This window comes from Oncorhynchus gorbuscha, linkage group LG17 (genome assembly GCF_021184085.1).
Source record: "Oncorhynchus gorbuscha isolate QuinsamMale2020 ecotype Even-year linkage group LG17, OgorEven_v1.0, whole genome shotgun sequence".
Taxonomy (NCBI): Eukaryota; Metazoa; Chordata; class Actinopteri; order Salmoniformes; family Salmonidae; genus Oncorhynchus; species Oncorhynchus gorbuscha.
In genome coordinates this window covers 27,327,624-27,355,331 of record NC_060189.1, presented here as the reverse complement: position 1 = coordinate 27,355,331, position 27,708 = coordinate 27,327,624, and the positions used below count along the sequence as shown (strand labels likewise).

At 42.6% G+C, this 27,708-nt stretch overlaps 1 protein-coding gene across 1 annotated transcript in view; it reads right to left on the bottom strand.

Annotated features, from left to right (window-relative positions):
• The window catches only part of kcnh5b (potassium voltage-gated channel, subfamily H (eag-related), member 5b), an 89,806-nt gene that overhangs the window by 29,772 nt on the left and 32,326 nt on the right, over positions 1-27,708 (bottom strand). The window contains exons 7-9 of the mRNA XM_046309055.1: positions 11,979-12,408; positions 1,744-1,943; positions 1,075-1,327 (exon numbers count right to left, since the gene is read on the bottom strand). Of these exons, the coding sequence (XP_046165011.1) occupies positions 1,075-1,327; positions 1,744-1,943; positions 11,979-12,408 (883 nt within the window). The remainder of the gene's footprint in view (positions 1-1,074; positions 1,328-1,743; positions 1,944-11,978; positions 12,409-27,708) is intronic.

Sequence of the window (27,708 nt, the reverse complement as noted above, 5' to 3'; positions counted from 1 at the left end):
TATGCTGCTGCATAAATTCTGTAATATGACAGGGAGATATATATATACTGTAGCTAAGAAAGTAATACTAAGTGTACAGTATGTTGTGTAGTAAGCTGTTAGTAGCCCATGTTCCTCGCCCTAATAATTTGGTCCCTTTTCTGCTCTTAATTTCACCTACTGTTCTGACTTGGTGGTGCACATGTAGCCTATAGCCTGTTTTAGAGAAATGTAATCATCGAATATTGTAGAGAGCTTTCGTTGTCTACTTATTTGCCCCATTTATTTATCCTACGGTTCTGAATTGGTGTACAGGGAGAACACTGTAAGAATGGCCCATGTTCTGAATTCTGTCGGTGTACATTTTAAAAGTGCTGAACAAATAGTTATATTGACACGGTCCATCCTAGCTCGCTCATTGATGTCTTAATCGGAATGACTGATTCCTTCTTATCTGCTCGTCATCCCCTTATGCCATAGTTTGTACATCTCAATTGTCAGTAGAAACCACATTTTTTATTAATGTATTGTTTACTGTTGTGTTGTGGCTTTGCTGGCATGCATTTTTTATAGTTTGCCCCACCAAGATTTACATTCTAAAATCCCCACTGCATGTATCTAACTATAGACATTATAAGCAGAAACATATCTAAATAAGGCAAAACAAAATCGTGCAAACCCTGTCAAAATTGCACTATAACGGTGACAAACGGGGTCCGCAAACTGTTAGGGCCTACATAAAGCTGTCCCAACAGCAGTCCCATCACCTTACCACTGCTACACTTGGCTTTCAGCGGAGCCTTGTCTGGCAGTGAAACAGTTCATTCAGTCTCATTTAAAAAAAACATAGCTGATATGGCTGACTTGCAACCAAGATATAATGCATTTTCTATATTTAAGGGTTAAGTTTGGGTGCGGGCCTCAGATTTTCACATTGAAGTTGGTGGTTGCGGATGAGTTATTAGCAATTGCAGGCTGTTGCGGGTGAACAAACAGCTGACCCGCACACCACTAATCCACAGACAAACTCAAGAACTCACCAGTAAGTTGGTGTGGAAACTAGATAAAGTTGCCATGATGCATTTTGCTGCTCACCTAGGATAGCGATGACCTCATCGTCCTGGATGACCTCCAGTGACCCTGACACCACAAAGCAGAGTGTGTCGACGCTCTCCCCAGCATGGAAGATGAGGTCTCCAGGGGCGCAGTGGATGGTCTGGAACTCCCCGGCTAGAGAGCGCAGGCAGCCGTCACTTGCCAGGCGGAACGCAGGGTGCTCATTGAACACCTTCCGGTTCAGGTGAACACAGATGTCTGCCCGCATGTCTTTAGGACAGATAGACAGCACCTGGAGAGTGGACAGACAGACACCTGTCCATCAGGCTTTCAGGCTGTTTGTATTACTTTCAAATAAAATGGTATTGTCTTATACACATGTTTAGCAGATGTTAGTGAGAGTGTAGCGAAATTCTTGTGGCATAGTATGGGTTTCACCATTGTACTGAGCCATTGCAGTATTGTGTAGTCCCATTCATTAGAATCCAATGTGTTCTACAAGACTTCTGCAGTTATCTCATAACCATACTACTACTGCATCTATGCTCTAACCCCAGCCCTGGTGTTGTTAGATCCCATCCTTCCTATGCTGCAACCATAGGCAGCCCTGGTGTTGTTAGATCCCATCCTTCCTGTGCTGTAACCACAGGCAGCCCTGGTGTTGTTAGGCCTATCTCTCCTGGGTCCAAGCTCAGGGGCATGGCTCACCTTCTCAGTGTCGATGCCCTTGGACATGGACCATGTAGAGACAATGTAGTCCATCACCCTCTCACTCAGCCCATTGGGCACCTGGTAGAGCTTGAGGAAGTCCCTCACGTTGTTCAGCATCTCGTGGTAGCGGTTGGTATTGGCGTACATCTGCTGGAAGATGGTGGTCACATTTCCAAAGATGGTGGCGTACAGGAGAGCTGGAGAAGAAAGGGAAATTATCTTTCAAATATAGTTGTCATAAAATGAAATGAGCTGAAGTGAGTGGTAATGACAGGTGACAGATTGTGTATATAATGGTGTTCATGTACTCCATGGGAGAAAGAATAGGGAGAGTTCCAGAACCACTAGCGCTCCACAAGACTTACTGACAGCCTCCAACGCTGTGATTGTAACCTAGCTCACTGTTACCATAGAGACCTTACCCAAAAATAGTTCTGTCTTCTTCTCCCAGCCAATAAAAAGACAATAAAAGACAAGAAATAACAACTTCAAAGACTTTACAATGGGGGAGGGATCCACGCTGGCACATGATCCAGAGAAAAGAGGGTGGCAGGCTGGCTGTTGAGAATGATTCAGCAGGCAGGAAGGGCACATATTCCTTCCTTCCCTGTGGAATTATTAATAACTACTCTCTTCTCAATGCAGACAGATTCAAACAGCTGCACCTCACACCTGACATCAACGCACCTGTGAACGACTGCTTAACAGTGTTGTTTAGTCAACGTCAACAGACCGCAGCGTGACAATACCAACTTGTACGTTTCAGATTAAAAGTCTAGTTTCTAAATATAAAATACCTCTGGAAATAAATCCAGGTATTTGGATACTTGTTTTTGAAACTCAAAAACACAAATTGAAGATAGCATTGACATTCTACCTTATCTCTTCAAGTCAAAGACCAAGTCAGAGGGCATGGCCTTAGCTCTGCGCTTGCCAGCCTGGCCCTCAGAGCCAAACAAAACATAATTGACATATTTCTGAGCACCTCTAAGACATATGATACCTAACAATGGTCTAGTTGCTTTAGACAAAAATGAAAGTAGGGAGGTTGGGGAAGGATGGGTGTGTGTAATCTGCGACCGTCTAACAATCCAAAGGTTACGTGTTCGAGTTGCGTCGGGGACAACTGTAGCATTTTCGCTAAGTCTTCCCCCTAACCCTTATTCTACCACAAATCACCAACATGCTACATTGTCATTTTAGTTCCCCTAATCTTTCACATAAATTATCCTCATGATTCACCTTTGTTGTTACAAGCAACCTGGACTCAGAGAAAGACTCCAAAACCATACATCCTCCAAGAGGTATGATAACTTACGAACATGGTTAAATAAAGGTTAAATAAATCAAATAAAAATTATAACTTACATCATCCAATTTGTATGCTATTGTACGCCCTGGTAAGACATATGATACTATACGTCCTCTAATTCGTATGATATTGTACGACCACTATTCATTTCATAATGTAACCTAACGTAACATAAATATCATACTAAATGGAGTGTCACAGATTTATTAACAGAATAATACGAATTGCCTTGAGACTACATTGCAGAGCCTGGTCCAAAACCACAACTCAACACATTAATGTCCAATAAATATCTATGACGCAATGGTCAAGCAGCCAATCACTGGCACTAACAGCCAATTGAAACTACTTTTCTTTCCAAAAGTACGACAACCATGTAAATCTATTTTGACAAGGTGTAATTGTGTATCAGGCCTTCCCTTTCTAAGTAAACATTCTTGCAGTGTCTCTAAGTAATAATTGACTGAACAATGTGCAGAGGCAGCATGCATAAGTCATACTCTCACCCCCAATTGGGAACTATCATTTCTATCATCAGAATTCTCATTGAGTAAAGGAATATTATTTAGCGTTGACATTGTGGCGTTTATTTTTCATTAGATCATCTTAATAGTCAATTTGATGCTATTTAGAGAAGATAATGGCTGTTGTAGAGCCCGAGGGGGGAGGGGGAGTTCTGATCTATAGTAGAACATCTGCTCTTTACTAGTTACACTGGCACAGTAAACATACAGAGAGGGGAACATTCATAACACAACACATCAAGTAGAGCGCTTTTTCCTAACGGTCATTAATATCCTGAACAATGACTGATATCATAAAATGGTTATGTAAATTTTTCTCTCACTGAAAAAATTGTGAATTTGAGATGAATTTCCATTAGAACACACAGACACTGCCAATAAATAACATGTTATGAACAAAGATAAATCGCCTCATTCAATCCTTTAATTCCATCCTTTGATCATGATTAAAATAATAACCAGACTGATGACCACCTTGCTGTATTTGTTGCAGGAGTGCTAATCACACTGGGTGTTGTGAGAAGAATTTAACAGTGGCAGCACACCTGGGGGATTGAATTGAGCTGCGAAACAAATATAACCAGTCCTGTGGGTCTGCTGTTGAAGGTAACAAGGCCATAGGGGGTCTCCCTCAGAGGCTTAGGGGCGAACCATAATGAAGTCATGGAGGACCACTCAGAGAACCACCTGGCTAGGTAAACACTGTGACCACTCACCCTCATCACTCACACACGGATCACACCAGCAGGTATATACTGTAACGAGTGGAAACTAGCAACGTAAGCTGAAACACCCCATTTATTTGATTATTTTACTGTGCACAAGGCTACATACTGGTAGCATCAGATACTGTAACTACAGACATGGACATTAATTCAGGTTTCATTTAACTCTGGGTCAGGTTAGGTGTCTGAGGGACTGGGAGGGGTTTTTGTAGGCTGTGTAAACTGAGAAGGACATCTTCTAAAGGATCCTACTTCTAAAGGCATTATTCACAGCTCCTTCTAAAAGGAACCCTTAAAGAAGAGCAGGTGAGTGGGTTCATCCTGTATCAGTGCTATGAATAAAGGTTCCTGACACGTGCAGCCAGACCCCAACTCACACTGTCTGCAATTACACTTAAGAGGTCCAATCCATCACGCCTGGCACCTGCTTGATTCAGTTATCCCCCACTGCAAGTCAGCCTGCAGACTCTACCCGTTCAGCCCTGCATAAATCGCTGTGAGAAATGAAATAATTATAATAAAAAAATTGATTTCCCGTGTTTCAGGACTTTTCACATGGGAAGATTGGGTCGATGGAAAATGAGAATCACAAATGAATGAGTCAGGGACAATTAGAACGGTGATAATTATGGAAATGGTGTCAGAATCAGTACAAATACAACCCTTGGGTAATTTGAATGGAGAGTGCAAACATGAAACTGGTATTCATGAGTTACTGATTACGGATTGCATAATACTGTAATGCAAGACTGGTGATTTTGTTTAGTAGAGGTTCAACTATCTTACGAAGCACTTGCATAACCCTTGCATACTCACACACTTGAGCTAAGTCCCCCTGACCCGTTGTCATGTCAACATGTCAAATGAGGCAGGTCGTATTGACAGTGGAACCCCCTACTTAACCCTGCGATGTACGAGTCATAGAGGAAGTCCCCACAACCACGGTCTACATGCTGTGTTCCAAAAGGAGGGAGAGCCTAAACTCTGACGCAAAACCTCGGCTAGAAATATTCCCAAACATTTAGAGAGAAAGTGCAAGGTCACCATGCCAAGGGAAACTGTGAGATTTTTAAATTTAGGTCATTTTCCTACTTACCCAGAGTCAAATGACCATATTTATGTCTCTGTGTGCAGTTTGGAGATAATGTAAATTAGCGTATCGTTAGCTTAGCGCAATTGCTTAAAGTCTACAGGTACAGTAGCCAGCTCCTCTCAAGAGTAGAGGAGTAGACCTTCTAACTCAGGGCCAGACAGAGTTTTTGGCTCGAGGGCCACATCGGGATTTCGATGTATATATACACATAGTGTACAAAACATTAAGGACACCTGGTCAGTCTTTCATGGAAAGAGAAAGTGTTAATGTTAATGTTTTGTACAATTAGTGCATATATACAGTACCAGTCAAAAGTTTGGACACACCTACTCATTCAAGGGTTTTTCTTTTCTACATCATAGAATAATAGTGAAGACATCAAAACTATGAAATAATAGCACTTACACAGCCTGGAGATGTGTTGGGTCATTGTCCTGTTGAAAAACAAATGATAGTCCCACCAAACCACATGGGATGGCGTATCGCTGCAGAATGCTGTCGGAGCAATGCTGGTTAAGTGTCCCTTGAATTCTAAATAAATCACAGACAGTGTCACCAGCAGAGCACACCCACACCTCCTCTTCCATGTTTCACGGTGGGAACCACACATGCGGAGATCATCCGTTCACCTACTCTGCGTCTCACAAAGACATGGCATCTCAAATTTGGACTCATCAGACCAAAGGACAGATCTTCACCAGTCTAATGTCAATTGCTCGTGTTTCTTGGCCCAAGACAATCTCTTCTTCTTATTGGTGTCCTTTAGTAGTGGTTTCTTTGCAGCAATTCAACCACGAAGGCCTGCCTAATTCACGCAGTCTCCTCTGAACAGTTGATGTTGAAATGTGTCTCGTACTCGAACTCTATGAAGCATTTATTTGGGTTGCAATTGAGGCTGGTAACTCTAATGAACTTATTATCCTCTGCAACAGAGTTGACTCTGGGACTTACTTTCCTGTAGCAGTCCACATGAGAGCCATACATGTTTTTTTATACATTTGCTAAACAATTCTAAGCTTTGTCATTATGGGATATTGTGTGTAGATTGATGAGAGAAAAAAACAATTGAATCCATTTTAGAATACGGCTGTAACGTAACAATATGTGGAACAAGTCAAGGGTTCTGAATACTTTCCAAATCCGTTGTATAATGTGAATCTAAACAAACTCACCCAACCACACACAGAACCTCTACACACACTCTCGCACACCTGAACATGCATGTGCACACACACTTGCACACGCGTGATATGGAAGCAGCCAGGCACCCACAAACAGGATACAGACAGCAGTCACCTCCAAAGTAAAGGAGCTGGTTTTGGGCTGAGCCTCCCCTGATTTGGGCCACTTGATGTGGGATTAGCAGTGACCCGGATGAGTCAGTTTAGAGGACTCCTGGAGAGAGAGAGAGAGCAGAGAGTGCAGAGAACGACACCCCTTTATGGATTAGACTAATCGCCCTGCAGACAGAGCAGCCAGAGAAAGCAAAGCTCTCCAATTCCACTGCAGGATGGATCAGGGCAGGCAGGACAATACAGCTCCCTCCCTCTCTCTCTTTGTCATCACTTGTTCTTCAACCTACTGTGTATATTTTTATGCTTCTGTGTCTGTCCCTTGAAATCTCTATCCTTCTTCCCCCTCTCTAACCCTCTCTCTTTCCATTAATCAGGGCATGGGAGCTAAAAAGCCCAAGGGGGAGAGACACTCCGAGCTGCTTCTCTGTCAACGCCCTCAGACCTCCTCCACCCACGCCCCATCACTGTTTCTCAGGCCTGACTCTGGGCTGATCACTGGGTAATGGGTCCTCAAATGGGGAGGGGGACTGGGGGAAAAGAATAAATGTCAATCTGCTTGCTGAGCTCTATGGACATCATGGCACAGAAACAGTAGATATTGAAGCTTCCTCTTTGCAACTGATGGAATTAATCCTGATCCTTACACAACCCCAATCATGTGTTATGGTTTTCAATACACTTTTACATCCGCCGAAGCGATTCTGCTCAAATAAAACCGCTCTCTAGTTCACTGCTCTGCCTCTCTTGTCTCCTCTCTCATTCTCTCACTCACTGGGGAGAAGAAGTCTCTACTGTTTTACAGACTCGGCCATCAAGTGCAGGCTCCTCAGGCAGAAGCCGTCCTTTACTCCATCCTTCCGCCCAGCGCCCTTGCCATCCGCCTGCTGACGAGCTGAGCTCAGGTAATTCCCATAATTCCCAGTGACTGGGATAGGGTCAACTAATAATCCATGTCTTTGATTTACCTCTCATAATAAAACCTCAACAACACAGAAACACAGACAGCAGTGAGGTTGGAATGTGCTTTAATTTCTCTACAACTTATGTAGTCACAACTGTACTGTATTTGTGTGCGTGTGCATGCATGTGTGTTTATGCATGTGCCTGTGTGCATGACAAATGCATATAAATGTGTGCATTTACAGTTGTACTGGCATGTATTCAAGATGATGTAGAGGCAATTATGTACACTACTGTTCAAAAGTTTGGGCTCACTTAGAAATGTCCTTGTTTTTGAAAGAAAAGCTCATATTTTTGTCCCTTACAATAACATCAAATTGATCAGAAATACAGTGTAGACATTGTTAATGTTGTAAATTACTATTGTAGCTGAAAACTGCTGATTTTTAATGTAATATCTACATAGGCGTACAGAGGCCCAGTATCCTCAACCATCACTCCTGTGTTCTAATGGCGCGTTGTGTTAGCAAATCCAAGTTTATCATTTTAAAAGGCTAATTTATCATTAGAAAACCCTTTTGCAATTATGGATGTGCTGATTAAAGAAGCAATAAAACTGTCCTTTTTTAGACTAGTTGAGTATCTGTATCATCAGCATTTGTGGGTTAATTTACAGTCTCAAAATGGCCAGAAACAAAGAACTTTCTTCTGAAACTCGTCAGTCTATTCTTGTTCTGAGAAATGAAGGCTATTCCACGCGTGAAATTGCCAAGAAACTGAAGATCTCGTACAACGCTGTGTACTACTCCCGTCACAGAACAGTGTAAACTGGCTCTAACCAGAATAGAAAGAGGAGTGGGAGGCCACGGTGCACAACTGAGCAAGAGGACAAGTACATTAGAGTGTCTAGTTTGAGAAACAGACGCTTCACAAGTCCTCAACTGGCAGCTTCATTAAATAGTACATGCAAATCACCAGTCTCAATGTCAACAGTGAAGAGGCAACTCTGGGATGCTGGCCTTCTAGGGAGAGTTCCTCGGTCCAGTGTCAGCGTTATTTTGCCCATCTTAATCTTTTTCTCTTTATTGTCCAGTCTAAGATATGGCTTTTTCTTTGCAATTCTGCCTAGGAGGCCAGCATCAACAGCCTCTTCACCGTTGATGTTGAGACTGGTGTTTTGCGGGTACTATTTAATTAAGCTGTTCGTTTTTGGACTTGTGAGGAATAATTATGAAAGAGATTGGTGTGCTTTTTCACTATCGAATCATGGCATGCGGTTGTTCAATGACAGACATGTATTTATTTAAAATCTATCACTTGGTGATTTCACTTCAGAGAGACAAATGATCATGTTGTTTTGCTAAATGCTGTATATCCGCCTCACTCTCAGAGAAACAAGTAGTACGGAGAGGTTTTATACAGTCAAATAAGTCAATAGAGTAATATGAAATCTGTATGTAAAATATTTACGTTTGACATTTTTGCAATTTAGCAGATTCTCTTATCCATAGTTACTAACAGTAAGTGCATTCATCTTAAGATAGCTAGGTGAGCTAACCACATATCACAGTCAAAAATACAGGATACAAATATTAAATTCCGGCTAAACAGTGGATATACAGTGCCTTGCGAAAGTATTCACCCCTTGAACTTTGCGACCTTTTGCCACATTTCAGGCTTCAAACATAAAGATATAAAACTGTATTTCTTTGTGAAGAATCAACAACAAGTGGGACACAATCATGAAGTGGAACGACATTTATTGGATATTTCAAACTTTTTTAACAAATCAAAAACTGAAAAATTGGGCGTGCAAAATTATTCAGCCCCCTTAAGTTAATACTTTGTAGCGCCACCTTTTGCTGCGATTACAGCTGTCGCTTGGGGTATGTCTCGATCAGTTTTGCACATCAAAAGACTGACATTTTTTCCCATTCCTCCTTGCAAAACAGCTCGAGCTCAGTGAGGTTGGATGGAGAGCATTTGTGAACAGCAGTTTTCAGTTCTTTCCACAGATTCTCGATTGGATTCAGGTCTGGACTTTGACTTGGCCATTCTAACACCTGGATATGTTTATTTTTGAACCATTCCATTCTAGATTTTGCTTTATGTTTTGGATCATTGTCTTGTTGGAAGACAAATCTCCATCCCAGTCTCAGGTCTTTTGCAGGTTTTCTTCCAGAATGGTCCTGTATTTGGCTCCATCCATCTTCCCATCAATTTTAACCATCTTCCCTGTCCCTGCTGAAGAAAAGCAGGCCCAAACCATGATGCTGCCACCACCATGTTTGACAGTGGGGATGGTGTGTTCAGGGTGATGAGCTGTGTTGCTTTTACCCCAAACATAACGTTTTGCATTGTTGCCAAAAAGTTCAATTTTGGCTTGTGGCAAACTTTAAACGACACTTTTTATGGATATCTTTAAGAAATGGCTTTCTTCTTGCCACTCTTCCATAAAGGCCAGATTTGTGCAATATACGACTAATTGTTGTCCTATGGACAGAGTCTCCCACCTCAGCTGTAGATCTCTGCAGTTCATCCAGAGTGATCATGGGCCTCTTGGCTGCATCTCTGATCAGTCTTCTCCTTGTATGAGCTGAAAGTTTAGAGGGACGGCCAGGTCTTGGCAGATTTGCAGTGGTCTGATACTCCTTCCATTTCAATATTATCGCTTGCACAGTGCTCCTTGGGATGTTTAAAGCTTGGGAAATCTTTTTGTATCCAAATCCGGCTTTAAACTTCTTCACAACAGTATCTCGGACCTGCCTGGTGTGTTCCTTGTTCTTCATGATGCTCTCTGCGCTTTTAACGGACCTCTGAGACTATCACAGTGCAGGTGCATTTATACGGAGACTTGATTACACACAGGTGGATTGTATATATCATCATTAGTCATTTAGGTCAACATTGGATCATTCAGAGATCCTCACTGAACTTCTAGAGAGAGTTTGCTGCACTGAAAGTAAAGGGGCTGAATAATTTTGCACGCCCAATTTTTCTGTTTTTGATTTGTTAAAAAAGTTTGAAATATCCAATAAATATCGTTCCACTTCATGATTGTGTCCCACTTGTTGTTGATTCTTCACAAAAAAATACAGTTTTATATCTTTATGTTTGAAACCTGAAATGTGGCTAAGTTCAAAGGGGCAGAATACTTTCGCAAGGCACTGTATATAGTGTTTTGCAAAAGAACACATTAAAAATCCGTGAATAAAAAAATTCTAATTTCTGATGAGAAATTACAAAGTTTAAAAAATGGTTGGATATAGCATTTTGGAAATAAACTTTTCATGTGCATACAGTATATGAGTAATAGCATAATGTTTGCAAAAGTGTATGTAGGTGCTAACATGTGCATTGCATGTCATGTAAGTGTGTGCGTGTACATGCATGTTAATACAATGTGTACAACTCACCCTCCAATCAGCTCCTGATAGCTAAGTGGATCATTAATCTAAAGGTGATTTCTGACAGCCAGAGAAAGAGGTGGGAGGGGGAGGAGGATGAGGTAAGAATGGCCTTATTCAGAGTAATGGGAAAAGGTGCCAATTAATAAGCCTGTGATCACTTCACTGAGCGAGCTCCTCTGACTGGGGCTGCTGAACCAATCTTATCTCTGTTCAGCTCCACTACTACTACTACACTCACATGGGTCCAAAACAAAAACGACACAATGTTCTCTGTTTTGTGTGCTAGGTGGCTGTGGCACAGTGGCACGCCATGCCAACACTATCAGCTATGCCCAGACAACTCAGAGGGAAACACAGATCATTTTGCTCTGTTGTTTATTGGCTAGCCTGGCTCTGACAGTCTACAGAATCAGACTGACACAGTGTGAGCCCCTGAATATCACAGGACAGGACAGGACAGGACAGCCCAGAGGACTTGCAGAGCTGGCAGATAGAGGAGACCCAAATACCATCAGATCTGTTTACAGCAGTGGAGTAAAGCATTCTCTACAGTATGTTTCTCTCGCTCTATCTGAGAGCAGCCTATCCTCATCTCTCTCTTTGTTGCTCAGATTGCCACCCAATATTATGCTGACAGACGATGGGGAGTATTGTGTGTCATTAATCATCAACGTGTCATCATTACTTGCTATCGTAATCGTGGAGATCTATTCTTTCCATCATCACTCTGTACTATCAGCAATCTCCCTGGAACTGCTGCCCATCCAGCCAACTAATCAACTAACCAGCCAATCAACCATCCATCCATCCAACCAACCAATGAACCAACCAGCTAGCCATCCAACCAATCATCCAACCAACCAACCAGCTAGCCAACCAACCAATCATCCAACCAACCAACCAGCTAGCCAACCAACCAACCCAACCATCCAACACCATGGAGAAGGGAAAACAACCAAGCCCAGTTACTTACAGCCGACCATCATCATGGCCACAGAGAAGATCTTCTCTCCATCCGTGGTGGGGGCAATGTTGCCGAACCCGATGGTGGTCAGGCTGGTCATGGTGAAGTAAAGAGACGTGATGTACAGAGAGTCTTTCCCGGGGCCACCCTCCCATTGGCCTGAGCCGCTGGCATTGTAGCAATACGGCGAGCCGAGGTTGATGGCTAACTGGTAGAGCCAGCTGTCCGTCTTGATAGTGTTGGTGACCTCGTCAATGACCTCGTAGTCGCCAATGCTGTACCAGATGCAGGCCAGCCAGTGGGCCACCAGGCCAAACACACACACCAGTAGGACCAATACAGCTGCTCCATACTCCAGATAGTGGTCCAGTTTACGGGCCACCCGGCCCAGACGCAGCAGGCGCACCACCTTCAGAGAGCTGAACAGACTGCTAATACCCTGGAGGAGACACAGAGAAGAAGTGGACATGGTAAAGGTTTTGTTAGGGTCAGGGTCATTGTGCAAAACTGTATGTTATGTGGTGACATGTAACACTAACCCCTCTGCCCTCAAATTAGCATGATGTAATCAACCCAGCTGGACCTGGGATACAAATACGGATTAATTTCCATCTCGGCGAATGTCATCTGAATAAAGCTAAACAAAGTTGTTCTATGAGTGGAGCTAAATAGGACAAAAATAGGCAGAATTGCAGCTTTCCCACTAGCTAGCCAAAACGTAGAAAACACAATACAATGCCTCATAAAAACAGAATGCAGCTGTAGTTTAGGTTCCTTATCTCACATCACACAAACATTCTGTTATATCCCAATCTCACAGCTTGTTCAGCCTTTTGATCTCTTCTGACATAAGTGACACGTTCTCCAAAGTGCCTTTGTACTGTCTCTGTAATAACACAACTTTCCCAGAGAAAGGACACAGAAGTAATTGGCTGAGAAAACAAGCAGAAAACAAACAAAAGAATTTTGCTTATATGGTAAAGACGAAGAAACCTTCAGTAGACCGGAGCATGTTTATTGTGCTACTGTATCCACTTTATTTGTGTAGACATTAAGGAACGGGTGGCAGGCAGGCAGGCAGGGAGGCAGGGAGTCTCCACAAGGCAACAACAGAACAACATCCATAGATGGTGTAATGTTTACAAACATGAATCTCAAAACACTGCTTTTGTCAGGTGAAGTATAGCAGCAACATAAAAGCACATAAAAGGCGAAAACAGTCAGCGGGAGGAGCTGTACCGTCCCATCATCGCTTCCCCTCGGCCCCTCTCCTCTCCTCTCTTCCTCCCACCGTATCAAAGGCCTCCCCGGAGACCCCAGCTAAGCTCATATGTAAATGAGGAGCATATAACTATCCACATTAAAGGCTCACCTATAGGGCAATCAGATGAAAAGATAACAGCATGGGTCGTAAAAAGCAGCAACACATGATGATGAATGATTACTGCTGGTAAGCACCTGTTTATTACAGATCAGCCTTGTTAAGTCGTGTATAGAGAGCAGTCATGCATGGACGTGATAAATGGAGGGTAGTGTACCCCTGGGCCTAGGGTGTGTATGCCCCTACGGTTTAATCTTTTGTTTTATGTAATGTAAGTGCCTTAATGTGTTTTGACACTAGGAAGAGTAGCTGCTGCCTTGGCAACAGATGGGGATCCCTAATAAATACAAATACAAAATAGGAGTAACATTAGATTGAGGAGAAGAAGAGTTAATAGATTGAATACAATAATTATTCTGGGACATAGTGTGCAGTTAATCAAATTGATAGCAAATTGCCACCATGATCTTGATCATTCGATTAAGATTCAAAGATCCTGTAGAGTCCAGAGAGGTTTTCATCCTGAGGCATTATAATATTATACATGAGCGCTAAATTATCCTTATGCTAACCCAAACCCCCACAGTTAGACTTGTCTCTAGGCTAATGCTTACCCAAACCCCCACAGTTAGACTTGTCGCTAGGCTAATGCTAACCCAAACCCCCACAGTTAGACTTGTCGCTAGGCTAATGCTTACCCAAACCCCCACAGTTAGACTTGTCGCTAGGCTAATGCTTACCCAAACCCCCACAGCCAGCCTTAGTACTAGGCTAATGCTTACCCCAAAAATTATGGAATTAACAACCAATGTTTACTTTTTTATTTTGGGCTATGACAGTCAATTGCAAATTAGTCTGACATAATATATCTTATCTCATCACCACTAATGAGATGGGTGTGCTTGATGCATGTCGCGTCGTGGGCCTGGTCAACAGTGCACATCTCATCTTTATTACTCTGAACTTACAATGGCTAGCCCCAAGTCGTTATATTTTTTATTGTGCTCTATGCTATTTGCCTCATGACTGCTGCATGCTTTGTTGACTATGAACTTGGTTGTTTACCCAACCGTGGGACAGACTGTTTGTTCCCACACTCGGGACTCTGACTCTACTGGTTACACGGACTCTTGGTCTTCCATCCTATTCTAACCACCTCTCACCGGCTTTGTAGTCATGTTACCTAATGAAATTGCTGTACAATATGATCTTGTTGACATATAATGCACATTCAATTGTCATAAATCACCATTGCAGAGCTCTCCCTGTCCTCAGCCGTGCCCTAATTTTATTACTGCTGATGATATCTGGAAATGTGCATGTACACCCTGGCCCATCTACTATTGATAGCCACAATTCTGACTTGTGCCTTGTTATCTGCTTCACTGATTTATGCTCTCATAAAAGCCTGGGTTTTCTGCCGTTTAACACTAGAAGCTTATTACCTAAAATTGATCAAAAGTGTGGGTTCACAGCTCCAATCCAGACGTGTTGGTTATTACTGAGACGTGGTTAAGAAAGAGTGTTTTGAACACTGATGTTAACCTTTCTGGTTATGACCATTTTTTTAAAAGACAGATCTTCCAAAGGTAGTGGAGTGGCAATTTTACCAAGGAACACCTTCGGTGCTCAGTTGTCTCCACCAAGTCTATCCCCAAACTATTTAATTTGCTGTTTTTTTTAGCATTAAACTTTGAAATAGCTCCTTGTTGATTTTTTTATATATTTTTTATTTATTTAACCTTTATTTAACTAGGCAGGTCAGTTAAGAACAAATTCTTAGTTATAATGACGGTCTACCCCGGCCAAACCCGGACGACACTGAGTTAATAGTGAGCAGCCCTATGGGACTCCCAATCACGGCCGGATGTGATACAGCCTGGATTGTTGGATCAGGATTCAATTTGACTCAGCCATGCCTCCTTGCCCTTCCAACATTTTCTCATCTCACACCCCTTTTAATGTAACAAGCCTCGATGATCCTCCCTCTTTTTCCCCTGCCCAGCTACAAAGTTTCTCCCTGCAGGCGGTCACTGAGTCCAAGGGGCTAAAGGAGCTCCTTAAACTTTATCCCCAAAAAAACATCTGGGTCAGATGGTTTAGACCACATATGTCAGAGTCAAGGCCCGCGGGCCACATCCGGCCCGCGAGAAGGTTTTTTACGGCCCCTGGGATGATCTTGATTTATTATTAGAACCGGCCCGCAGACCGCAGCAAGCCGGCAGCCCACAGATCTTTTACACGCACCAATACTACATTTCCCACAATGCAACGGTGACGCACCGAGCAGTAGGCTGCTTCATTTCAATATTTATTGGCACAGCAGTTGTCAGCATCACAGTAAAATTAACTTTCAGATACCCATCAAAAATGGCAAAACGGAAGGTGGACACTGAGAACCGGGTTTCAAACAAGGTGGGAGTCGGAGTATTTGTTCACGGAGGTAGCTGGAAAACCTGTGTGTCTTCTGTGTGGAGAAAGTGTGGCGGTACTGAAAGAGTATAATCTGAGACGACATTATGAAACGAAACACGCGGACAAAAACAAGAATATGGACATGGAACAAAGGCTACAAAAGGCAGAGGAATTAAAACGAGGCCTCAAATCTCGACAGGCTCTGTTCAAAAAGCCAAATCACAAGGCCAGGCTGCTGTCAAGGCCAGTTTTATTTTGGCAGAAGAGATCCTAAATCAGCCCGGCCATTTACGGAGGGGGATTTCATCAAAAACTGCATGATTAAAGTTTGTGACGAAGTTTGCCCAGAAAAAGGCAACTCTTTTTAAATGTGAGTCTGAGCAGAAACACCATTGCCGAGAGAGTAGACCAGTTGTCCATCAATCTAAAAGAGCAGCTTGTGAAAAAGGGAAAAGATTTCATTGCATATTCCTTGGCTGTGGATGAGAGCACCGACATTTCTGACATTGCCCAGTTGTCAATTTTCATCCGCGGAGTGGACTCCAGCCTAAGCGTGACAGAGGAGTTTTGGGCTTTACGTCCTATGCATGGCATAACTACGGGGCATGATTTGTATGAAGAGGTGTCAAGATGTGTAAATGAGATGGAGCTGCCTTGGGAAAAACTCGTGGGTTTGACAACCGACGGAGCACCTGCGATGTGTGGACACAGGAGCGGACTGGTGGAAAAGATACGGGAAAAGATGCAAGAGGAAAACGCGACAGGTGAGCTGACAGCTTATCATTGTATCATACACCAGGAAGCGTTGTGCGGTAAAGCCTTGAAAATGGAGCATGTAATGAGCATCATCACGCGCACAGTTAACTTTATCAGAGCCAAAGGTTTGAATCACCGCCAGTTCAAGGCATTTCTGACGGAGTTAGAAACGGAGCATGGTGATTTGCCTTATCACACAGAGGTGCGATGGCTAAGCCAGGGAAAGGTGCTTCAAAGATGTTTCGAGCTTCGTGAGGAGATTTGTCTGTTCTTGGACAGCAAAGGGAAAGACACAACACAACTCCGAGACGAAATGTTTCTGTGTGAAATGGCTTTTCTGTGTGACATTACGAGTCATCTGAATGCAATGAACTTGCAGCTGCAGGGTCGGGATCGTGTCATCTCTGATATGTACAGTACAGTGAAGGCATTTAAAACCAAACTGACTCTGTGGGAGACGCAGATGCGGAAAGAAAATTTGAGCCACTTTCCCAGCTGCCAGACCATGAAAGAGAAGCTCTCTACCAGTGCGTTCCCGAGCGCACAGTTGGCTGATAAAATAGGTATGCTTGCCGCTGACTTTCGACCTTTGCTGACTTTGAAGCACAAAAAAGCAGGTTGGAACTGCTCGGTAACCCATTTGCTGTTGACGTGGAAAGCTCACCACCAAACCTCCAAATGGAGTTGATTGACCTCCAATGCAATGATGCACTGAGGGCAAAATATGCGGCAGTGGGTGCTGCGGAGTTCCGCCCGTTTCCTCCCGACACAATGCCCCAGCTGCGCATCCAGGCTGCTCAAACGTTGTCTATGTTTGGCAGCACATACCTGTGTGAACAACTGTTTTCTTTGATGAACTTGAACAAAACATCACACAGAAGTCGACTTACTGCTGAACACCTCCACTCAATTCTGAGGATTTCCTCAGCTCAGAGCCTTACCCCCCGAACATTGATGAACTTGTGGAAAAGATGGGACACCACCAAGTATCACCCTCAACCTCAAACAAGTGAACATTACTGTGCAATCACATATTTAGAGTTTTTACTCAGTTCAAGTTTAAAAGTTAAAGTTTAATATTTGTTTTCACTGCATGTTACTTCTCCTTAAACAAAGTGTTGTTTTTGATTAATAGATTTTTGCACTTTATTTTATTGTATTTCAATCCAATTATATTTTAAAAATATTTCAGTTGAGTGGATGATAGAAAATTGCTATTATTGTTTTTTTCTTTGAAGTAAATTTAGCCCACTTTTGCTAAAATAGAAAATATAGGCTACTGATGGTGCCTTGAATACCGGTTTCTTTCATTTAATGTTCATGTTATGGGGATTTTTATATAAAGGAAATTTGTCTTTTGTGTCTGTTGAAAATTAAAGATTACTGACAGAGCCATAAGAAAATATTGCTTTATTTATCTGATCATATTGGAATATATTTGTTAGGTTTTCAGTAGGTTCAATTAGGTTCACTAGACTATATGCGTCATTTAAAATTTTTTCAATGAACATTCGAACAGTCCGGCCCTCGGCTTGTAGCTAAATTTTTTATTTGGCCCTCCGTCCATTTGACTTTGACACCCCTGGTTTAGACCCTTTCTTCTTTAAGGTTGCTGCCCCTATTATTGCCAAGCCTATATCTCTGACCTTTTTAACCTGTCTCTCCTTTCTAGGGAGGTTCCCATTGCATGGAAGGCAGCCACGGTGGTGCATCCTTTATTTAAAGGAGGAGATCGAGCTGATCCTAACTGTTATAGGGCAATTTCTATGTTGCCCTGTTAATCAAAAGTGTTGTAAAAACTTGTCAATAATCAATCGACTGACTTTCTTGATGTGTATAGTATTCTCTCTGGTATGCAATCTGGTTTCCACTCAGGTTATGGATGTGTCACTGCAACCTTAAAGATCCTAAATGATGTCACCATTTCCCTTGATTCTAAGCAATGTTGTGTTGCTTTTTTTATTGACTTGGCCAAAGATTTTGTTATGGTAGACCATTCCATTCTTGTGGGCCGGCTAAGGAGTATTGGTGTCTCTGAGGGGTCTTTGGCCTGTTTTGCTAACAACCTCTCTAAAAAAGTGCAGTGTGCAAAGTCAGAACATCTGCAGTCTCAGCCAGTGCCTGTCACCAAGGGAGTACCCCAAGGCTCGATCCTAGGCCCCATGCTCTTATCAATTTACATCAACAACATAGCTCAGGCAGTAGGAAGCTCTCTCATCCATTTATGTGCAGATGATACAGTCTTAAACTCAGCTGGTCCCTCCCCGGATTGTGTGTTAAACGCTCTACAACAAAGCTTTCTTAGTTGTCCAACAAGCTTTCTCTGCCCTTAAACTTGTTCTGAACACCTCCAAAACAAAGGTCATGTGGTTTGGTAAGAAGAATGCCCCTCTCCCATCCGGTGTGATAACTACCTCTGAGTGTTTAGCGCTTGAGGTAGTCACCTCAAGGCTGCTTCTGACTGTTCTACCACAGATGCCGGGAGCTGACACTGTCATTGTCCATGTGGGGTCAAACGACATCAGGAGGGATAGCTCGGAACATTTGAAAATTGATTTTAAAGAACTGATTTTAGCATTAAAAGACTTCAAAAAACGGCCAATAATTTCAGGTCCAGTACCATTATTGGGCCGCGGGTGTGAAAGATTCAGCAGACTGCTGGCATTACACATCTGGCTAAAAGACTATTGTAGCTCTGCTGGAGTTACTTTTATTAATAACTTTGACACCTTCTGTGAACAGAAGATGCTCTACAGGAATGACGGAGTCCATCCAAATGGACTCCTGGACTCTGTCTACGCTCTGTCCACTCCTGGACTCTGTCCACTCTGTCCACGCATTTCAAGACTGTGTTGAAACAATGACTGGTAAATGATCCAAGACCAGCTCAGTCACCATTGTGACAATGAGTCGTCATAATTCTGCATCAAATGTACATGATCTTAGGGGCATTGGCAAACACAATGTAAGTAATTTAATTTATGTACCCCTAATTGCACCGAATACATCTGTTTATCCTACAGCTATTGTAAGTAGTAATCATGAGCCTATAAACCAGAGTTATACTGTTAGCACTGAGGCAGTGTGCAATAGTAGGAAGAACACTTTATGCAGCTCACCCTGTACTATCAGCTCCAATGTAAATAGCATGAGTAAGTCTACCTCTGATAAGCTTCCCAGTAAAGCATTAAAAACAATCAAGCAACCCAGAAAAGTGCTAAAAATAGCCCATATTAACATATGTAACCTAAGAAACAAGGTCCATGAAGTCAATAACTTGCTTGTAACAGATGATATTCATATTCTGACTATCTCTGAAACTCACTTAGATAATACCTTTGATGATACAGTGGTAGCAATATAAGGTTATAACATCTACCGAAAAGACAGTGTCAATGTCAACAGAGGTGGTGTTGAGGTCTATATTCAGAACCTCATTCCTGTAAAGCTTAGAGACGATCGAATGCTAAATACTGTTGAAGTAATATGGCTACAGGTTCATCTGCCTCACCAACAGCCCATTCTTGTGGGAAGTTGCTATAGACCACCAAGTGCTAACAGTCAGTATCTGGATAATATGTGTGAAATGCTTGATAATGTATGTGATAAACAGAGAAGTATATTTTATGGGTGATTTAAATATTGACTGGCTATCATCAAGCTGCCCACTCAGGAAAAAACGTCAAACTGTCACCAGTGTCTGCAACCTGGATCAGGTTGTCAGTCAACCTACCAGGGTAGTTACAAACAGCACAGGAATTAAATCATCAACATGTATTGATCACAGTTTTTCTAACGCTACAGATATTTGCTTTAAAGCAGTATCCAAATCCATAGGATGTAGTGATCACAATATAATAGCCATATCTAGAGAAACCAATGTTGCAAAGGCTGGGGCTAATATGGTGTATAAGCGGTCATACAATACGTTTTGTAGTGATTCATATGTTGATGATGTGAAGAATATTTGCTGGTCTGTAGTGTGTAATGAGGAGCAACCAGATGCTGCACTTGACACATTTATGAAACGACTTATTCCAGTTACTAATAAACATGTACCCATTAAGAAAATGACTGTAAAAACTGTTGAATCCCCTTGGATTTATGAGGAATTTAAAAATTGTATGGTTGAGAGGGATGAGGCAAAAGGTATGGCAATTAAGTCTGGCAGCCCAACTGATTGGCAAACATACTGCAAATTAAGAAATCATGTGACTAAACTAAATAAAAAGACAAATAAACTACACTATGAAACAAAGACAGATTATATAAAGAATGATAGGAAAAAAGTTTCAGGGCACCTTAAATGGAATTTTGGGGAAAAAAAGCCAACTCTTCGTTACTGTTATTGAATCAGATGGCTCATTCATCACAAAGCAAACAACTTTAATGACTTTTACATTGGCAAGATAAGCAAACTTAGGGCGACATGCCAGAAACAAACGCTGACCCGACACATCCAAGTATATCGGACCAAATTGTGAAAGACAAGAATTGTACTTTAGAATTCCGTAAAGTCAGTGCGGAAGAGGTGAACAAATTATTGTTGTCTATCAACAATGACAAGCTTCCAGGGTCTGACAATCTAGATGGAAAATTACTGAGGATAATAGCAGACGATATTGCCACTCCTATTTGCCACATCTTTAATTTAAGCCTAATAGAGAGCGTGTGCCCTCAGGCCTGGAGGGAAGCTAAAGTCATTCCGTTACCCAAGAATGGTAAAGCCCCCTTTACTGGCTCAAATAGCCAACCAATCCGCCTGTTACCAACCCTTAGTAAACTTCTGGGAAAAATTGTGTTTGACCAGATACAATGTTATTTTACAGTAAACATATTTACAACAGAATTTCACCATGCTTATAGGGAAGGACACTCAACATGCACTGCACTTACACAAATGACTGATGAATGGCTGAGAGAAATTGATGATAAACATATTGTGGGGACTGTTTGTTAGACTTCAGTGCAGCTTTCGACATTATTGATCATAGTCTGCTGCTGGAAAAACGTGTGTGTTATAGCTTTACACCTCCTGCTACAATGTGGATAAAGAGTTACTTGTCTACCAGAACACAGCGGGTGTTCTTTAATGGAAGCCTATCAAATATAATCCAGTTAGAATCAGGAATTCCCCAGGGTAGCTGTTTTCTGGCTTTAAAAAAAAATACTAACTACATGCCACTGACTTTGAGTAAAGCCAGAGTTTCCATGTATGCGGCTGACTCAACGCTACACACGTCAGCTACTACAGCGACTGAAATGACTGCAACACTCAACAAAGAGCTGCAGTTAGTTTCAGAGTGGGTGGCAAGGAATAAGTTAGCCCTAAATATTTCTAAAATTAAAAGAATTGTATTTGGAACAAACCACTCAGTAAACCCTAAACTTCAACTAAATCTTCTAATAAATCATGTGGAAATTGAGCAAGTTGAGACTAAACTGCTTGGAGTAACACTAGATTGTAAACTGCCATGGTCAAAACATATTGATGCAGTAGCAGCTAAGATTGGGAGAAGTCTGTCTATAATAAAGCGATGCTCTGCCTTAACAACACTATCAACAAGGCAGGTCCTACAGGCCCTAGTTTTATCGCACTTTGACTACTGTTCAGTCGTGTGGTCAGGTGCCACAAAAAAGGACTTTGCGATTGACTCAGAACCGGGCAGCACAGCTGACTCTTGGATGTACACAGAGAGCTAATATTAATAACATGCATGTCAATCTCTCCTAGCTCAACGTGGAGGAGAGATTGACTTCATCACTACTTTTATTTATGAGAGGTATTGACATGTTGAATGCACCGAACTGTCTGTCTAAACTACTGGCACACAGCTCGGACACCCATGCATACCCCACAAGACATGCCACAAGAGGTCTCTTCACAGTCCCCAAGTCCAGAACAGACTATAGGAGGCACACAGTGTGACATAGAGCCATTACTACATGGAACTCTAATTCACATAAAGTAACTGACGCAAGCAGTAAAATGAGATTTAAAAAACACCTTATGGAACAGCGGAGACTGTGAAGCAACACAAACGTTGGCACAGACACATGCATACACACACACACACACACACACAGATTTAGTACTGCAGATATGTGGTAGTGGTGGAGTATGGGCCTGAGGGCACACAGTGGGTTGTGAAACCTGTGAATGTACTGTAATGTTTTAAAATTGTATAAACTGCCTTAATTATGCTGGACCCAAGGAAGAGTAGCTACTGCACTGGCTAATGGGGATCCATAATAAATACAAATACCTCACAAACACTTGGGAGTATGGCTAGACGGTTCACTGTTCTTCTCTGAGCACATATCTAGACTTGGTTTCCTCTATTGTAACCACTCCTCTTTCACCCCAATTTGTTCTTAACTGACTTGCCTAGTTAAATAAACGTTGAATAAAAATAACATCTCTGCTATCACACCCAACCTGGATCTATATTTGGTTTTAAGGTAGACGAGAGCACTGAATCCAGCTTCACACATATATTGTATGAGCCGACGAAGGGTATCGTTGGTTTTATTCTGCTTTCAAGACAACTGGGACCTTGGAAAAGTAGGAGGTCAAATCATGACATCAGTGAGCTTCAGTTCGGAAAGTCAGAGTCCGAGAAAGAGACCTGAGTTCCCAAGTTGGAATTCCAAGTTGGATGTGTTATGCAGGTGAATGAGGACCCAAAAGCGACTTAACGGAAACAGAGTCTTTATTCCAGTCTTAAACAAAAGCGATAATCCTGGATATTATCTAGGTAAATGCAAAAACAGGAAAACTGAAATCCACTCGTCAGTAGAGAGGAACGACTGGAGACGCGACCACAGACTGCAGGTCGCTTCGGGAAGGCACCGGCCGTAGCTGACATTGACACCTGCTCACACGCAGCATCTGAAGAAGGTAAAAACACGACAGGGCGGAACAAGGACACAGAACAGCGAACATCAAACAAGGATCCGACAAGGACAGAAGCGGAAAACAGAGGGAGAAATAGGGACTCTAATCAGAGGGCAAAATAGGGGACAGGTGTGAAAAGAGTAAATGAGGTAGTTAGGAGAATGAGGAACAGCTGGGAGCAGGAACGGAACGATAGAGAGAGAGAGCGAGAGAGGGAGGGGGAGAGAGAGGGATAGAAAGAGGGAAAGAACCTAATAAGACCAGCAGAGGGAAACGAATAGAAGGGAAGCACAGAGACAAGACATGATAATCAATGACAAAACATGACAGGATGACCGTTCAAAACTATTTTTCCCAGTCTTTGCTAATCTTCTTCAGAGTTCCCAGTTGCTTTAAACGCACTAAAAGTCGGAAGTCTGAGATTTCCGAGTTCCCAGTTGTTGTGAACGTGGCATTAATGCTCAGAGGGAGATGGCAGGGTATTCCCTTTGAGTCAGGAACCAAAACTCCTCCATAGTGACCCGTGAATACAATTGGTCACATGACAGCTCAATCAGCTGTTCAATTTCACCTGCCGGCATGTCAACTGAGCAAGGATCACAGTCAAACAGATGTGCATGACAACAGTTCCTCTCGATAACCACCAAGCCTCGGTGTGAAATAGACCATTGTCATGCTCGGATCTTAAATCTCCAAATAGTTTTGCGAACAGGTGTGTGCACAGTAGATGTGGTTTGATGTAGTTTACAATCAAACTTACTTGCTGCAGTATTTCTCAGAGTTCTGTGCTCAGCTCTTTTGCCACCAATTGCTATTGGTGTATCATACAATGCATCCATATCTCAGAAGGAGACATATTAATAACATGAGTGCAGAGGCCTGCCTGCCGTCCCGCCATAGGTGGAGACCCATCTGTGCAAAAGCCCACCATTCGATCCCATGGAATCTGTTTTTCATCAATTTAGCCACTCAGCACACTGAACATCCCCTGTGCCGTTTCATGCTCCGGAATCGTGAGACAGAACAATATGTCCTTGTGAATAACATCACCCGACATATACAGCGAACATAAGTCAAAGCATGGGCATCTCGGCCCTCACAGCTAACATCGATTTGCAGAGCATAAGCTGTGGAGTTTTTGAGTCGTTCAGTCATGATTGCTAGCAAAACCACAAATTCTTCATTTATCAGTTTTATCTGACAAAGGTATTGATGTGAGTTTCTGTGCCTCTGCCTCCCCACACATTGTTTTCACCATATAAATTGCGTCCGGTAATATCAAAGTCTCTGCAATAGTGTGTGGCTTCATAACGTAGGGGCCTAGCCATTCACCGTGGGAATGACTCAAGTGCAACGGTCAAGTGCAGCCTTTTCCCATGATCTAAGGGCACTCTGGTTGAATGGTATCTTTGAAATTTGATTAATTTTCAATTACATTTTTAAGGTTAACCACATTACAATAATTTTCAGATACAAAGACAATATTAGAATATATTAGTTAACCTTTATTTAACTAGGCAAGTCAGTTAAGAACAAATTCTTATTTACAATGACGGCCTACTCCAGCCAAACCCGGACGACGCTGGGTCAATTGTGCTCCGCCCAATGGACTCCCAATCAGAGCTGGATGTGATACAGCCTGAATTCGAAACAGGGTGTCTGTTGTGACACCTGTAGCACTGAGATGCAGTGCCTTAGACTGATGTGCCACTCGGGAGCCACATTTTGCAGCAATTACAGCTGCAAGTCTCTTGGGGTATGCCTCTATAAGCTTGGCTCATCTAGCCACTGGAATTTTTGCCCATTCTTCAAGGCAAAACTGCTCCAGCTCCTTCAAGTTGGATGGGTTCCGCTGGTGTACAGCAATCTTTAAGTCATACCACAGATTCTCAATTGGATTGAGGTCTGGGCTTTGACTAGGCCATTTCAAGACATTTAAATGTTTCCCCTTAAACCACTCAAGTGCTGCTTTAGCAGTATTATTAGGGTCATTGTCCTGCTGGAAGGTGAATCTCCGTCCCAGTCTCAAATCTCTGGAAGACAAACTGTTTTCCCTCAAGAATTCCCCTTTATTTAGTGCCTTCCATCATTCCTTCAATTCTGACCAGTTTCCCAGTCCCTGACGATGAAAAACATGGTGTTCTCGGGGTGATGAGAGGTGTTGGGTTTGCACCAGACATAGTGTTTTTCTTGATGGCCAGAAAGCTACATTTTAGTCTAATCTGACTGGAGTACCTTCTTCCATATGTTTGGGGAGTCTCCCACATGCCTTTTGGCGAACACCACACTTGTTTTCTTATTCTTTTCTTTAAGCGATGGCTTTTTTTCTGGCCACTCTTCCGTAAAGCCCAGCTCTGTGGAGTGTACGGCTTAAAGTGGTCCTATGGACAGATACTCCAATCTCCGCTGTGGAGCTTTGCAGCTCCTTCATGGTTATATTTGGTCTCTTTGTTGCCTCTGATTAATACCTTCCTTGCCTGGTCCAGGAGATATGGTGGGCGGCCCCCTCTTGGCAGGTTTGTTGTCGTGCCATATTCTTTCCATTTTTTAATAATGGATTTAATTGTGCTCTGTGGGATGTTCGAAGGTTCAGATATTTTTTTAGAACCCAACCCTGATCTGTACTTCTCCACAACTTTCAGAATAGGTGTATATATACTGAGATTATATGACCGATCATGTGACACTTCAATTGCACACAAGTGGACTTTATTGAACTTGTCATGTTTTGTCTTATATTGTCTTGTCATTTTGCTTTTCCTTCTGTTCGTTTTCCCCCTGCTGGTCTTTTTAGGTTCGTTCCCCTTTTTCTCTCTCCCTCTCTCTCTCTCTTCTTCTCTCTATCGTTCCGTTCCTGCTCCCAGCTGTTCCTATTCCCCTAATCAATCATTTAGTCTTCCCACACCTGTTCCCTATCTTTTCCCCTGATTAGAGTCCCTATTTCTCCCCTTGTTTTCCGTTTCTGCCCTGTCGGATCCTTGTATATTGTTCACCGTGCTGTGTCTTTGTATCGCCCTGTCGTGTCGTGTTTCCCTCAGATGCTGCGTGGTGAGCAGGTGTCTGAGTCTGCTACGGTCAAGTGCCTTCCCGAGGCAACCTGCAGTTTATTATCGAGTCTCCAGTCAGTTCTCGTGATTACGAGTGGAATTGTTTTTTATGCTTTATTTACCGCTCCGATTTGTCTAGGAGTATTGCTATTTCCTTTAACTGGATTAAAGACTCTGTTTTCGCCAAGTCGCTTTTGGGTCCTCATTCACCTGCATAACAGAACTAATTATGTGACTTCTGAAGGTTGCACCAGATCTTATTTAGGGGCTTCATTCCAAAGGGGGTGAATACATATGCACGCACCACTTTCCTTTTTTTTAACCAAGTTATTTTTTAAATTTCACTTCACCAATTTGGACTATTTTGTGTATGTCCATTACATGAAATTAAAATTAAAATCCATTTAAATTACAGGTTGTAATGCAACAAAATAGGAAAAATGCCAAGGGGGATGAATACTTTTGCAAGGCACTGTGTATATATACATGTATTTTTTCTTCAGGATTTTTAAAATTCTCCCATGACCCCATTTTCATATCAGGTGACCACACATGGGGTTGCGATCCCTAGCTTGCGAACTGCGGTGCTTAGATAATCCTTACCCAAACCCCCACAGCCCTAAGTACTCGGCTAATGCTTACCCATACCCCCACAGCCAGCCTTAGCGCTAGGCTAATGCTTACCCATACCCCCACAGCCAGCCTTAGTGCTAGGCTAATGCTAATCCACAACCTCCACAGCCAGCTTGAGTGGGTGCTAATAATGCTAAACCAAGCCTCCATAGTGCTGAGGGCGAGGCTCCCCTGGGCCTGTCAGATTGTTTTTGTTCATTGCAACATGCATGGCACATAAAAAGGTCACGCTGGATTAGCCAGTGCTGGCATGGCCCCTGCAGACAGGAAAAATGCGTCTGAGTGCACTTTACTAGGGCTCTGTGCCAGCAGGTAGCAGCCCAGACTACAGGGGGCTGCCTGCCCCCTCCTCCTCTCCAAGCCCACTCCTCCCCTCTATGACCTCAGGGAACCTCAGCAGTCATCAGCACACTGCAAAGAAACCTTGTGAATGTGATGCCTTGTACACAAGCAGGATTCTGTGTGTAAAATATCTGGATGTCGATTCTTCTGTTGTGTTCCATGACATCTTAAAGCATCCCCCTCACTATAGTGTACATCATGGGTCCCCAATTACATTCAGCTGTGGACCGATCTTTTCTTGAGCAGATGGTCAGGGGGCTGGAACATAGTTATAAGTCATTTGTACACTGCACATTGACCGCAAGAAGTCCAAACATATTTAATATT